Here is a 13,568-nt window from a genome sequence, read left to right as displayed (position 1 = left end):
GTGGCATGAGTCCTAAAACCAACAAACACTAGTCAGAAAAAATAGAAGGAAGGAGACAAAAAAGTTTTCGGATGACCCTTCAAAAAGACCGGGTCAAACACAAACAATTACCATACTTGTGTGTTTTTGTATTACTTTTTTAATAGGATGTGCATCCTCACATCCAAAGTGGACTCTAGGACACATTTCAGACTAGAATATGGCACCAAATGCAAATTTCTGTATTTTGTGTAAATGAGTGAAAACAAAAAACACAAATTTCGCACAACCCTTTTAAAGGTATGCATGGACACAATGGAAGCTAGCAAGTACATTTAGCCCTGAAAAATATAGCAGCCCTGGCTGAAGGGCATTAGTTGCACCATAACAGCCCGGCAGAGAGAGTTGCCCTTCCACAACAATATATTGTCAAAGGTCAGCCCTAGTTAGTAGAGGACCCTGGAGCAAGAGGGTATCTGGGACAAATCCACCTGAGAAGTCAAGATTTTGACCTAGGCCAGTCATAGCAAAAGTTCCCCATGCATGCTAGTCAAGTAAGTGACATTAATAGCTCTAACACACGTGGCACTATTACGAGAATGACAATGCCACATGAACAGCATTTTTGCCATTTTGTAGCCCTGCCATAGTGAGGTGCACTACTGATACACGAGCCATCTCTTAAGAAGGACCACAACCACACGAGTAGCTCTGACTCAAGAGTATCCCTGACTCATGAGAGGCACTGGATCATAGACAACCCAAACAACCATACTAAGCACACAACCACAATAGAACAGTTGAAATGTGTTCATTTCAACTGACAAATTAATAGAACTGGAATGAATGAGGAGCACCATGGACATGCGAGTAACCCTGCCCCTGTTCACTGTTCGAACTGAGAAGCAACCAGGAAAATAACTCAGTGAGTTAAGCACTTGCAATTCAGCTGCTTTTTAGTGTGATATTCTGGTAAAGGATTTCTGACTTAATTTTGACTTAACTCTTCATTGCCATGATAGCTTCCCATAAATGGGTACCTTTATCCTCATTTTGCACCGATCTACATCACAAAAATGACCTTCCATTGCAAAAAAAAGTTAACTAAAAGTAAGCCAAACAGTGTCAAGGGGGCGTTTCTTGGGTGGGTGTTGCCATTTCCATGCAATCACCCATGGTCTTTGATGCAAAACTCTTTAAAAAAAAGTAAACAGGTCTTTGCATAAAAAATTAAAACCATTTTGCTATTGCCGAAATTGAGGAGAAATGCTTTTATTTCTTCCATCTTTTCTGGCTTGTCTTTTTGTGCTGCTCCATAAAGCACATCTAAAGTAAGACAAGTTTAAACGTTTGTCTAAGCGTAGCATTTTGTAATGGAGGTATACCATTCCAGTACAAAATCTATTCTGGCGTCATGCCAGACATACCAGATGCCAGAATAGATAGATTGCACTGAAGGAGGTGCAATTTTGTTTTGATATATGCACAAATATGTGGATTGATCAATCACCACTAAATGTTGCTTTTGGGCTGGTAGTCAGTGCAAACATCAGGGAGAAATGACAGCCACACAATTGTAGTATATAAAATCTGAAGATGTTGACAGTATCCTGACCAGCAGTAAACAATCAAAAGGGAGAGTGGGATCCCAAAAATGCCTTTCCTAACTTGCAGTCCCTTGGAGTTTTTTAAAGAGACTTTCACTCACTACATTTTACCAGTGGCATTCTTCATCATTTGGTCGACAGTCAAGATACCAAATGTGACTTACCAACTTAATGTGAATCATCAGTGGGGTCTCTGTGGGGTGTTTAAAATTATCTCAAATTCCCTACTTGATTTATTCTGTTTCCAGGAATTTGATTAAGGTAAAAAATATATATATATATCTACAAAATGTGTTGCAATGTAATCAAAGTTACTGCACTGCATTGCATGCAAGGGAGAGAGCAGGAAGGTGCCATTGCTTTAGAGATATGGCAATGTCCTGCTCTCTCCAATGCTAGTGTGCAATGAGGCTGCCACCACCACGCGGAATCCTTTGCACCTTACTGCATGCTTGAGTCAAGACTATAAAGTACTTAACTGCAGAAGAGCCAGGACTAATAAATGATGACTCTTAGTGTATCGCTGTAATCTTTGTAAAGTTTAATCAATGTGTTCCTTTCATCACTTTCTGCTTTGTGTTTCAGGTAGATTGGCTGATCCTTCAAATACCACAGCCTGTGGGTACTCACCTGTAGACTTGTACTGCATATCTGTTTATAGCTGGTGGGCTTGTGAGTATTTTATGAAATAATTGATAAACAGTGCTATTTTTGTTTTACGATATGTCCCAGTACCTTTGTGGCTGTTTATTACGTTGAGCATAGGCACCACATGCACTGTCTCTGTGAGACATGCTGTGTTCAGTATAGGGACGTAAGCCACGCCCCCTCTTGCCATTCGTTCTTTGTTGTGCTTGTCCTAAATGCTTCACATTTATTGGTGCATTGTGTGAAATGTCATTCCTTTGTTCGCAGAGGGCCAGATGTAGGTAGCCTTTTGCACGTCGCAAACTGCAAAAAACACATTTTGCGACATGCAAAAGGCCAAACGCGATGCACAACCGCAAATTGCGAGTCGGTACCAACTCGCAATTTGAGGCTGCGACTCACAAATAGGAAGGGATGTTCCCTTCCTATTTGCGACCGCATCGCCATGCTGAGTTGCTTTGTGACCACGAATGCGGTCGCAAACCAACTCGCAGTTACCATCCACTTGAAGTGGATGGTAACTCATTCGCAAAAGGGAAGGGGTCCCCATGGGACCCCTTCCCCTTTGTGAATGCCAATAAAAATATTTTTTCAGAGCAGGCAGTGGTCCTATGGACCACTGCCTACTCTGAAAAAACCGAAACCAAATGGTTTCGGAAGTTTTTCTTTTTGCAGCTCGTTTTCCTTTAAGGAAAACGGGCTGCAAAAAGAAAAAAAAAATGCTTTATTAAAAAAGCAGTCACAGACATGATGGTCTGCTGTCTCCAGCAGGCCACCATCCCTGTGAGTGCATGGACTCGCTATGGGGTCGCAAACTGCGACCCACCTCATTAATATTCATGAGGTGGGTCTTTGCGACCCCATAGCGAGTCACAGAAGGTGTCTGAGACATCTTTCTGCATTTCGTTTTGCGAGTTGCCATTTGCGAGTCGCTATGACTCGCAAATTGCAAGTCGCAAATTTCTACCTACCTACATCTGGCCCTAAGTTCCCACCCAGGGAACATTGACTAAGAGAGCATTTTTGTTGGCCATCACACTATGTCAAACTTCCTCCACCATGTGATGGCCCGCCTCCCTCCTCCGATTTGGTTTTGGTTTTCCCTTTAATCCGAGCTGCGCGGCTTCAGGTTTTTCTTCTTAGGCAGCTTCTTGACTTCATTCGCATCCCATCGCTGGTCGCTTCACAACACCCTTGAGTAACAAAGCATCCACTATGTCTGGAAATGTTTCAGGGGCTTAGAGGATGATGCACTTTCTGTGTCAGGAATATGCTGTATTCATGTGTCATTCATTTCCTGATCACCGTCAGTGCTAAGGCGACTACAAGCTTCTTGAGAGGGAAGGGGGTTTAGTGAGATTTTTTGTTCACAAGGGAAATTATCACTACTCGTGTTAGGACATGCATAAATGGTTTTCAGAAATGCAATTTTGCAAATTAAAAAGCTTAACTGAACAGCTAATATGTTTGTATGTATTTATTTTTCTAGCTCATATCTGGATATTTTTAAGTTAACAATGAGCAATCTGCAGTAATATATAAGGAACTAATAAAATGTGCCCTGGTAGTCACAGTAGAGACAAAAAAGCCCCTCCCTCCAGCATTTCACTGCCTTTCTGCATCAGCTGACAAAATGCTCCTGAAGAAACGTGCACTAAACGGATTCGTTTTCAGGCGGTTTGAGAACTGTTCAACAGACATTTCTCCTCTTGGATTTGTAGAAAGCATCAGTGGCCTTTACCTTAATGGGTGTCTGTAAGGGCTAGCACCGCATTCATTTAATTGCCCAGAAGAGGAATGAGCATGTTTGCAAAGCCTGGTCATAGGCAAGTAATTCTAAGCAGTGAATAAGAATAACGTTTAGAGAGGGATTGGGCGTGTGAAGGAGCATATTTATACTTGTTTTGCGCCATATTTGTGTCATTTTTTACACAAATTCGGTGCAAAACTAACTCCATATTTATAATTTTGGCGCTAGACCCATCTATCGCCAAAATTATGGAGTTAAAGTCATCTTTTGGAAGTGGAAACCTACATTGCATCAATGAGATACAAAGTATGCATTCCCATGCAAAAAATTACTCTATGGCCTTAGCACCATATTTATCCCCTCATGCTAAAATCATGCACAGGGAGGTGGGATCAAATGTGCAAAGCTTGCTTTGCTCCATTATTTAATACCTTGGTCAGGGCAGGCGTTTGGGGACCTCCCCAGGCCCCAGGGTCACCCACACTAGAGGGACAGCAGAGGATGGGGGACCCCATCCCAGGTAAGTATAGGTAAGTACAGGTAATTATTTTTTGTGCTATTGGGGGCCCTGAAGTGAGCCCCCACTACATGGCACTGGGTGCAATGGCAATGCCCAGTGGACCCTGGTCCCCTGTGCTGGTCATTGGGGTGGTGGGCATGACTCCTGTCTTTTCTAAGACAGAAGTCATGTTGTATGGATGGTTTTGCATCAGAAAATAACGCTAGGCTGGTTAGAGTCATTATTTTTTTTTACTCTAACCTGCCTATGATAATTTTTTGGTGCAAAACCCCCTTCTTCCATACTGCCAGCCCCACCCGGCTAACGTCATTTTTTTTTATGCTAGCCTACCCTTTGCACCGGCTTGCACCATTCCATAAATATAGTGCCCAGCTGCTGCTCAGAAATGGTGCAAGCCGGTGTTAAAATTTTTGGTGCAAAACTGCATTGGTGCAGTTTTGCACCAAAAAGTATAAATCAGGGCCTAAAAGAGCTAACACCTTAAACTAATAATCAAATGAAATGCAAACCTAAGGCTAACAGGAGAAATAAGTGAAGCCGACATGCTATTCATCATTTGCAACCCTAAAATACCCGTTGTTTATTTTGTGTTACTTTCTCAGCGGACCATCATCTTCTTCATATTCCTTAATGATTGCTTTCGGATAATTCACTGTTGGTGCATCTCTATCAATAGCTCACACACACACACACACACACACACTTTCTCTCTCATCTGTCTCTTATCTAGCTCTCTCTCACTCTTTTCCAATTTGTGATACTACGATTAGCATGATGGAGAAATAGCTCACAAATGTGAGTACTAACATCTATGATAGCCCGTTCTGCCTTGCATTCTCCTGGAGGTCGCATATTGTGTGCATCAAATTGTGAAATACCAACATCAGGTATTTGCAGAAAGAAATATATTGAAGCCAGGAGCATCCACTTGAAAGGCTAGTGAAGAAAGGGAGGCACAATCACTCGAGTCACTTGTTACCCATTGGATGAGTTGAGAGGAATGCACACGCATGCACACACACACACACACACACACATACGCACACACAGTCACACAGACGCAGTCACACACACATGCACCTGCAGAAATTTCTACTGGAGGACTTTCCACAGGAAGAACAAACTGCTACAGCACAGCAGTTAAAAGCCCTCTGGTGGAGAATCCTCCACTGTGATTACTCCTGAGAGACATTATGCTTCCACTGCATTTTGGTGTACTTTTAAGTCAGACCCTTAGTAATCTCTCTACTACTGTTATAAAAGGCATCTTTTCATAGTTTCAACAGGACATGGTACAGCAGTAATTTAGATGTGGGATAAATACTTACACAACTCACATTCAGTTCACTTCTAAATGGCTTTGTTGGTACTTTTCTTTCTCCGTTCACCATTTTATGTTGTCATATTGTGTTAAAATAGCTGCCTGTTCCAAATACCTTGTTTGTGCAATCACTCAGGTCCCTTTAGGGCTCTTTCCAGGATGCTGGTGTTTGTATTTCTGTTTCACTTGGCAGCACATCTGGAAAATGTAACACATAAGAGAAGCCCCGTATTTATTTTGAAATACTTGGTAACTATACAGAGCTATGCTTATTGTATCCTAGTTACCAAAAAACGTAAAAGTACTGGCAGAGATTTCCATTTCTACCTGAACGTATTTTTTCAGTTCTCCAACATATTCAGAAATATGCTTGGAAAATGTGCTACAAGTGTACTTCTGAAATTGTTAAGTGTCTTCCCAAAAGTTCTTCAACCAGCTGTGCGGAGTTCTTCATAGCGGATGACCCCACACAGGAAAAACATAAGCCTCCTGTGCTAATGCACTTTTCCTCTGTGAAGAAAATACTTTTTTCCCCATGAAGAAAACTCTTTCGCTTCCGCCTTTGGTGGGTTAAATCTACATCCATTTCCAGGGTGAATAGAGAATGAAGAGAATTTTGGGAATGCCCACTAATGACTATTTTCCACCCCTTAAGTGGGATTTACTACTGTCGATTTCTCTGCACTCATGGCAAATAAATACGCATTACCTTTACGTTCCTCGTCCTCGACCCAGTCCTTATTAATGAGATAACGTGTCCAACATGGGACAGGAAGAAAAACTGGAAAGACTTGAAGACCCCTCCTACCCTTCGGCTAAGTGCTACAATTAACCAGCCTCACCTTAGCACTTACTGTTTTGTTTCCAGTCTCCGACAGGGAACAGGAGCGCTGAGGTGGCTGCCAGTCTTTCACCTCCATCTTCCTATTCGGGAGAGGCTCTTTCTGCAAGGCTTTTGGAGTACCCTGCAACCGACATGGGAGTAGCAGGACACAGTCCAAAAATAGGCCCATATTTATACTTTTTGACACAAATGAGCGCTAGCTGAGATTTACGCCAAAAAGTTTACTGCCGGCTAACGCCATTCCAACGCGCCAGTCGGGTGCCTTATTTATGGAATGACGTTAGTAGGCGCTGCGGCCTGGTTAGCGTCAAAATAAATGATGGTAACCGGGCAGCGGAGGAGAAGGGAAAACTCGGGGTAGTGCGCCAAAGAATGGTGCAAGTCAGGTTAGAGTAAAAAATATTGGCTCAAACCTGACTAACGCCATTTTTTGGTGCACAACCCCCATGGAAATAACTTGTGTCCCCTGGGCATGGCCATTGGGCACAGTGGCATGTAGGGGGGCCCAAGTTAGGCCCCCTATGCCACTTAATAAAAAAATATATACTTACCTGCACTTACCTGCACTCACCATGGATGGGTCCCCCCATCCATGGGTGTCCTCCAGGGTTGGGCGAGGGTGGTAGGGGGTGTCCCTGGGTGCAAGGAAGGGCAGCTGCGGACTGCTTCCATGGTCTCCCACCATGTAAATTCGGCCACAGGTCCCTTAACGCCTGCCCTGACCCAGGCTTTAAAAAACGGCACAAATCCGGCTGGGCGCCTTGTTTTAAGGCCTGCCTCCTCCTGTGTGTCATTTTGACGGCAGAGGATAAATAAGCCGCACATGCCTTAGAGTCATTTTTTGCACGGGAATGCCTACCTTGCATTTCATTAGCGCAATGTAGGTTTTCACGTACAAAAAATGACTCAAACTCCATAACTTTGGCGCTGGACGGGTCTAGCGCCAAAGTATAAATATGGAGTTAGGTTTGCGCCAAATTTGCGCCAAAATAAATGACGCAACTCTGACACAAACAGAGTATAAATATGGGCCATAGTGTCTCAGTCTTACTTTCTCATCACACACAGTGAGACGGTATTTTTGTTTCCCTCCAGCTCCATACACCGATTCTTTCTGCATCCTGGGCCCATGCCATATTTACATGCTATGCTACTTAACAACATGGATAAGTATGGCGAGAAATTCCGCCACGCGAAGTGAGACATGATTTCTGGTCCCCCCCTTATCAGGGGCGATTCCTTTGTTTTTCAAGTACTTCTCAGCAGCAATCAATTGCCCATGGGGAGAGGTGCAATTCCCCGTGTGTTTGAGGTATTACCACATCCCAGGTTAGCGAGAAATACACGTTCCTCATAAATCGTCCTGAAGAGGCCATCTACTACCAGGCTGAAACGCGTCAACATTTTACATATACATGGAGTCCACGATTAAAAGGGAAAACATTAAAAGAAAAAAAGACCAGCATCAACAACCCACATTACATGTGAGACAATTGAATCATAGGTGTGCTATGGTGTCGTCTATGCGGGCTAAACTGCAGACAGACCAATAAGTAATGGACTATCTATATTTGGCCGTCACCTTCTAAAAAACTGTAATATAAGGATAAATGTGCATAAGAGTATTGATTTTAACATATGTCTATGAGTAATTAAGTGGTGATTTAAGGTTACAGTGCATGCCGAATGAATTAGTGGATATGATTCTTTTTCTAAAGAGTGGCTGTAAATAATTGCATCAATTAAATAAAGAAAACCAGGTATAATAAAAACGCGATTAATCCAATAATAATTGAGGTATTATTGTTGACAAAAGAATATATGAATCTATCTCTCCAGAGTCAATTTTTAAGTTTGTTTTTTTATGTCGGCCTGCCCAATGACTCTAGAGGGTTAAGTTGGGTAGCCCCTTGTTGTTTTTCTATACTTCTCTCACCAAGAGGCAGCAGCCGCTGCAGTGAGGCTTGTGGCTGGTGTCCAAGAGGTGTCACTTGAACTCTGGCCCCCTACTGGCATTAATGACTAATTGTGACTTGTCATTGAGACAGGGTCTACAGCGGGAAGGACTGTTCGCCTGAGAAATGAACGGCATGTCTGTGAGGGGACCCACAGCAGTGCTACTTAAACCATCTGTGACATTGCTTCCTGGATCTGGAGGTCTTTTTTAGCATCCTCTGTTAAGGGAGCAGATGTGGCCAATTGACTGGATTTGCTGCATTTGTAACCTGGGAACCCCACTTGACACAACATTCTGCTCTTGGGTGCAGTTCATGTACTTTAACCGTGCCTAAAGCATTGAAATGGGGAAGCAATGGCTGTGCTTCTATTTTCTCTTGGAAAGGAGGGTGGGTGGGCTTTGTTTTATTTTATGTTCCCTGCTGTCAGTTGTTATCAATTACCTTCTAGAATATGTCCTGCCTGCTTGATGGGCCCGTCGGCAGCTTTCAAAGCAGTTAGAGATTTTGTCTCTGCTTTTTTTCTGCTTATGGAGAGCCTTTCATGTACACTTTGTTTCATAGTTTTCTCCAGATTCACCTTCTGTGAAGCCTTCTACTTCTTTTTTTAGATCTTTTCTGGTTCTTCACGGTCTCCATTCTTCTCCTTTTGATCCATGGCTTTCTTTCTTTTGAGATGGTGTTTCGGGTAACCATCTCCTCTACCAGGCACTTGGGGGAGCTGTCTGCTTTATGGTATTTCCCTCCACTTTTAGAGTTTCATGGCGGATATAGTGGTCTTGCATTTGGGTGATAGGTTTCTTCCCACTCTTCTTTGTCCTTTTCCTTCTTCTCCAGAAGAACACATTACATACATCAGATTTTGTATGTACATGCTGTAGGTTTGTTGTCAGATGTTGCTAGTCGCTGGTCAGCTGCAACTGCAATATCTCTCTGTCATTGGATTGAGGACACCATCACCTGGGCATGTCAGGGCTCTTGTCCTCCTCATATCCAAGCCAGCTGCGTTCAGTGTTTCAGTTGCTTAGGCTGCTTGTCAAAAGGTGTACTGGCTAAGGTCTGTCAGCCCAGTACTAGGGCTTTGGAGCACACTTTTTTATTAGCCTTGTGCTCAGTCTAGTCCCTTGCATTTTGGGAGTGGTGTATTGTAGCTCTTGGTGGGCACTGCTCTTGTTTTGTTGTTTGTCAGTTTGTTTTGGATATAGCATTACATCCCTTGGTTATGCTGTTATCCTTTTTGTTTTATGATACTTTCAGATGTCTACATATACAAAGGCTTTCTTTGCCTTGGGGTATGCTTAGTAACGACTGGGTCAAGGGACATAGGGGTATTTCCCTGATTACTAACTAGTAATTCTCATTACCTTTAGTTCTACCCGTCCTCCACCTAGTCCTTCCCACTGGCCCTCCCGATATCAGGCCTTTGTGGTGCTTGGTATTTCAGAAAGTGTTAAGGTGAGGCTGGGTAATTATAGCCCTTAGCCGGAGGCTGGGTGGGGTCTGCAAGCATTTCCTGTTTTGTTTCCTGTCTCTGATTGGACACATTACCTCATTAGTAAGGACAGGGTTGAGGACGAGGAGGACTAAGAGTAATGAGGATTACTGGTAAGTAATCAGGGCAGTAAATATAGTCATGTCTACCAGGAATCCCTTTGTGAAATCCTACAGACCAAAAATACCTTTGTGAATAGGACCCTTCATTTTGTCAAGAGTCATGCAGATATAATGAGTACCCATTTTATTCAAAATATTTATAGACTAATAATTGTCCTCCTATCATATCATTCTCCTTAGAAGATCACCAACTTGAAGTGATTGAGGGGCTTCCATGTCTCAGTGACCCGCAAAGCATTGCCGGTGAGAGCTCATCTGTGCCCTGTGCTCACTTAGCATGATCAAACACATTTAACATGTGTTAATTTAACATGAATCGATCAATTCAAAAACTATTTTCTTATTGGGCGAATCAATCCAAAGAAATAATTAACAAACACTTTCCTAAGCCAGATAGAAGTGCAGGTCCTTTTTTGCCTTCTTACATACTGGCTGGCATAATAGGCAGTAGTACTAGTAGTTGTACTGACTCACAAAATTCAGACCATAGTGTTCTGATAGACACAAACTGATTCATCTAATTGGTATTTTCAGAGCTCAACAAGAATCGGGCTTCAAAACCAATGTTTGCCTTTAAAAGAGAAGGCAACATTAAGAACAGCTAAGTAATAGATTACAGGGATCAAAGTCTCTCCTACAATTTGCTGATAAACTCTTTGGACTTCCGTAATGCCTTAATTTAACATTTGCTAACATAGTGAAATTACAGCAGAAAATCATTTATAGTAATCTGTGTAATCCAATATCCAAGTGAAGAATATAAATGCTCAGCAAAAAATGTCCCACTTATAGACCATTTCAGAGTGCTGTACACAATGAGAAAGATAAGTTATGGACCATGATTGAGTTGATCACACCTGTGTTCTGAGGTAGCAACGTGGACATAGACTTGTCTGAGAAAAAATGGCACATGAATAAATGGACTAAGCACCTATGTTACTAGAATGAAAGAAGATATGTAAGTATCTCAACTAATCTCTATGTGAGCCTGATAATCCTCTGTCTTTAGCTTACACTTAGGTAATATATTCACTTAAGTAAGCGAGATGATTTTCCCATGTATCTAATCAATTGCTTTCTCACTGTTTTGTTGTCTTTGACCTTGAACAGCGCTTCTCTGCTTTTTGACTTGGTTTGCAATATAAAAGTATCATATACATACATTCATGCACACTGTTTTATAACTCTGAAGCAAATATGTGGTCATAATAATCATTCTAGTTGTTTTAGACTGTCTTCCACTATGGTGGTCATTATGACATTGGCGGTGACTGTTAAAGTGGCGATAATAACGCCAACAGTCTGGCAGTAATTAGCGCCAAATTATGACCATGGTGGTAATAACTCCCATAGACAGCCAATGTACCACAACAACTGCCAGCGTGTTAACACCACTGACCATGGCGGTAGCTATCAACAGCCAGGCGGAAGACAAAGTACTGCCCACCATCTTAAGACCTTGCAAACCACCACACATTCCGGGGTGGTACTAACACCATCAAAAGCCTGGCGGAAACGGAACACAGAACACAAAAGACTCACCATCAGAGAAACAGAGAAGTTCAACGCCGACATGGAACCAGAACTTCAAGTCTTCTCGATGCTCTTCTGTTCCATGCTGCACCTGGAACACCAACGCCGACGAAGACACCGATGGTGAGCACAGCTGCCTCGCACACAAGGGAGGAAGGGAGGAAAAGGAGAGTAACACGCACAACACACACACCATTCCCACACACAACATACACACAACCAGCTGCAGAGTACACAGGACACACGTCATAATAATGCAAGGACAACAGTTAGGCAGTACTGATATTGTAATTGTATGCCAACAGACACCATATTGTCCATATGACAAAAAATACTTGATTCACTGTTCCGAAAGGGCCAATGGCCAGTCCAAAGTACAAAAGGCCTACATGGCCACAGGGCACAGTCCAAGGCCCAACTCGTTCCCTGACGTAATCCGCACTACACTGTGCAGGGGCATTATGTTGGGAATGGCCATGCACCTCAGGGGGAAGTGTGGTGGGGGGCACCTCAGCTGAAGTGAGGGACTTGCCCACTGCCTCTAGAGGGGGCTCCCTGCCCACTACAATTAGCTAGGAAGTGAAAGGTCATTGTCTCTGAGTTGGGGGACTTGCCCACTGGTTCTGGAGGAGGCTCCATGCCCAATACAATGAGCTGGGGTGTGCAAGATCACAGTCTCTGAGTTGGGGGACTTTCCCACTGGTTCTGGAGGGGTCTCCATGTACAACAGTCCCTGGAGGGTGGCCTAAATGTCCTCTGCTGGTGGTGAGGGCTGCTGTGTCCCAGCTGGAGTTGAGGGCTGCTATGTCCCAACTGGTGGTGAGGGCTGCTGTGTCCCAGCTGGAGGTGACGGCTGCTGTTTTCCAACTGGAGGTGAGGGCTGCTGTTTTCCAGCTGGAGGTGAGGGCTGCTGTGTCTCAGCTTGAGGTGAGGGCTCCTTGCCCACTGCTGTTGGAGGTGGGCCTCTTGCTTCTCTTAGTTGGGAACCTTCCCTTTCCTGGGTGTTGTAGTGGGATCCTTCCCTCTCTTGGGTGGTGGAGTGGGATCCTTCCCTCTCTTGGGTGGTGGAGTGGGATCCTTCCCTCTCTTGGGTTGGGTGGTGGAGTGGGATCCTTCCCTCTCTTGGTTGGTTGAGTGGGATCCTTCCCCCTCTTGGATGGTAGAGTGGGATCCTTTCCTTTCCTGCCTCCATGACTAGGAGGTGCCTCCACTGTTCCCGAGGACTAGGGTGAGGGGAGGGAAGAGGTCAAGTTGGTCAAGGAAAAGCTTCTTAGGGACGGTGGGGTGGGATGAGGGATTAGGGATGGGAGTGGAGGTTATGGGAGTGGTTGTTGTGAGGTATATGTCTGCTGACTTTGGGTGCAGGTGCATGGGCAGTGTGCTGATGTGAGGTGGATGGCTGTTGGGTGTCTGAGTGCGTGCGCTTGTATCTTTTAGGAGGGGGCAGACATGGTGGGAGAGGACACAGGGGACGCAATGGATGTGTGGAGGTGTCTGCAAGTGAGGTGTGTGTGCTGCTTGGTGTGGTGATGGTGGCTGTTGATTCAGTGCATGCAGGTGTGAGTGTGGATGTGACAGTGAGGGATGAGAAGGAGGGGGAGACAGTGGAGGCAGTGGATGCTGTTCCGTGTGCAACTGTCTGTTGTTTGTGTGAGTGCTTGGGGCCTGAAATGTGCTGCCCGTGTTTGTCTGTGCCACTCTTGTGTGATGTTTTGTGTGCATGCTTGTCTCTATGTGTGCATGGGATGGGTTGTGGTTGAGGAGATTGGGACTGGGAAGTGGTAGTTGGATGAAAGA

General features: G+C 44.0%; 1 protein-coding gene across 1 annotated transcript in view; it reads left to right on the top strand.

Moving 5' to 3' along the window:
• C5H6orf58 (chromosome 5 C6orf58 homolog) overlaps positions 1 to 13,568 on the top strand; it is a 491,403-nt gene that overhangs the window by 123,687 nt on the left and 354,148 nt on the right. The window contains exon 2 of the mRNA XM_069236737.1: positions 2,172 to 2,258. Coding sequence (XP_069092838.1) covers positions 2,172 to 2,258 — 87 coding nt within the window. The remainder of the gene's footprint in view (positions 1 to 2,171; positions 2,259 to 13,568) is intronic.

The sequence above is a fragment of the Pleurodeles waltl genome, chromosome 5 (genome assembly GCF_031143425.1).
Source record: "Pleurodeles waltl isolate 20211129_DDA chromosome 5, aPleWal1.hap1.20221129, whole genome shotgun sequence".
NCBI classification, from domain to species: domain Eukaryota; kingdom Metazoa; phylum Chordata; class Amphibia; order Caudata; family Salamandridae; genus Pleurodeles; species Pleurodeles waltl.
The sequence above is the reverse complement of the archived record's forward strand: the minus strand, read 5'-3'. Positions and strand labels throughout refer to the sequence as shown.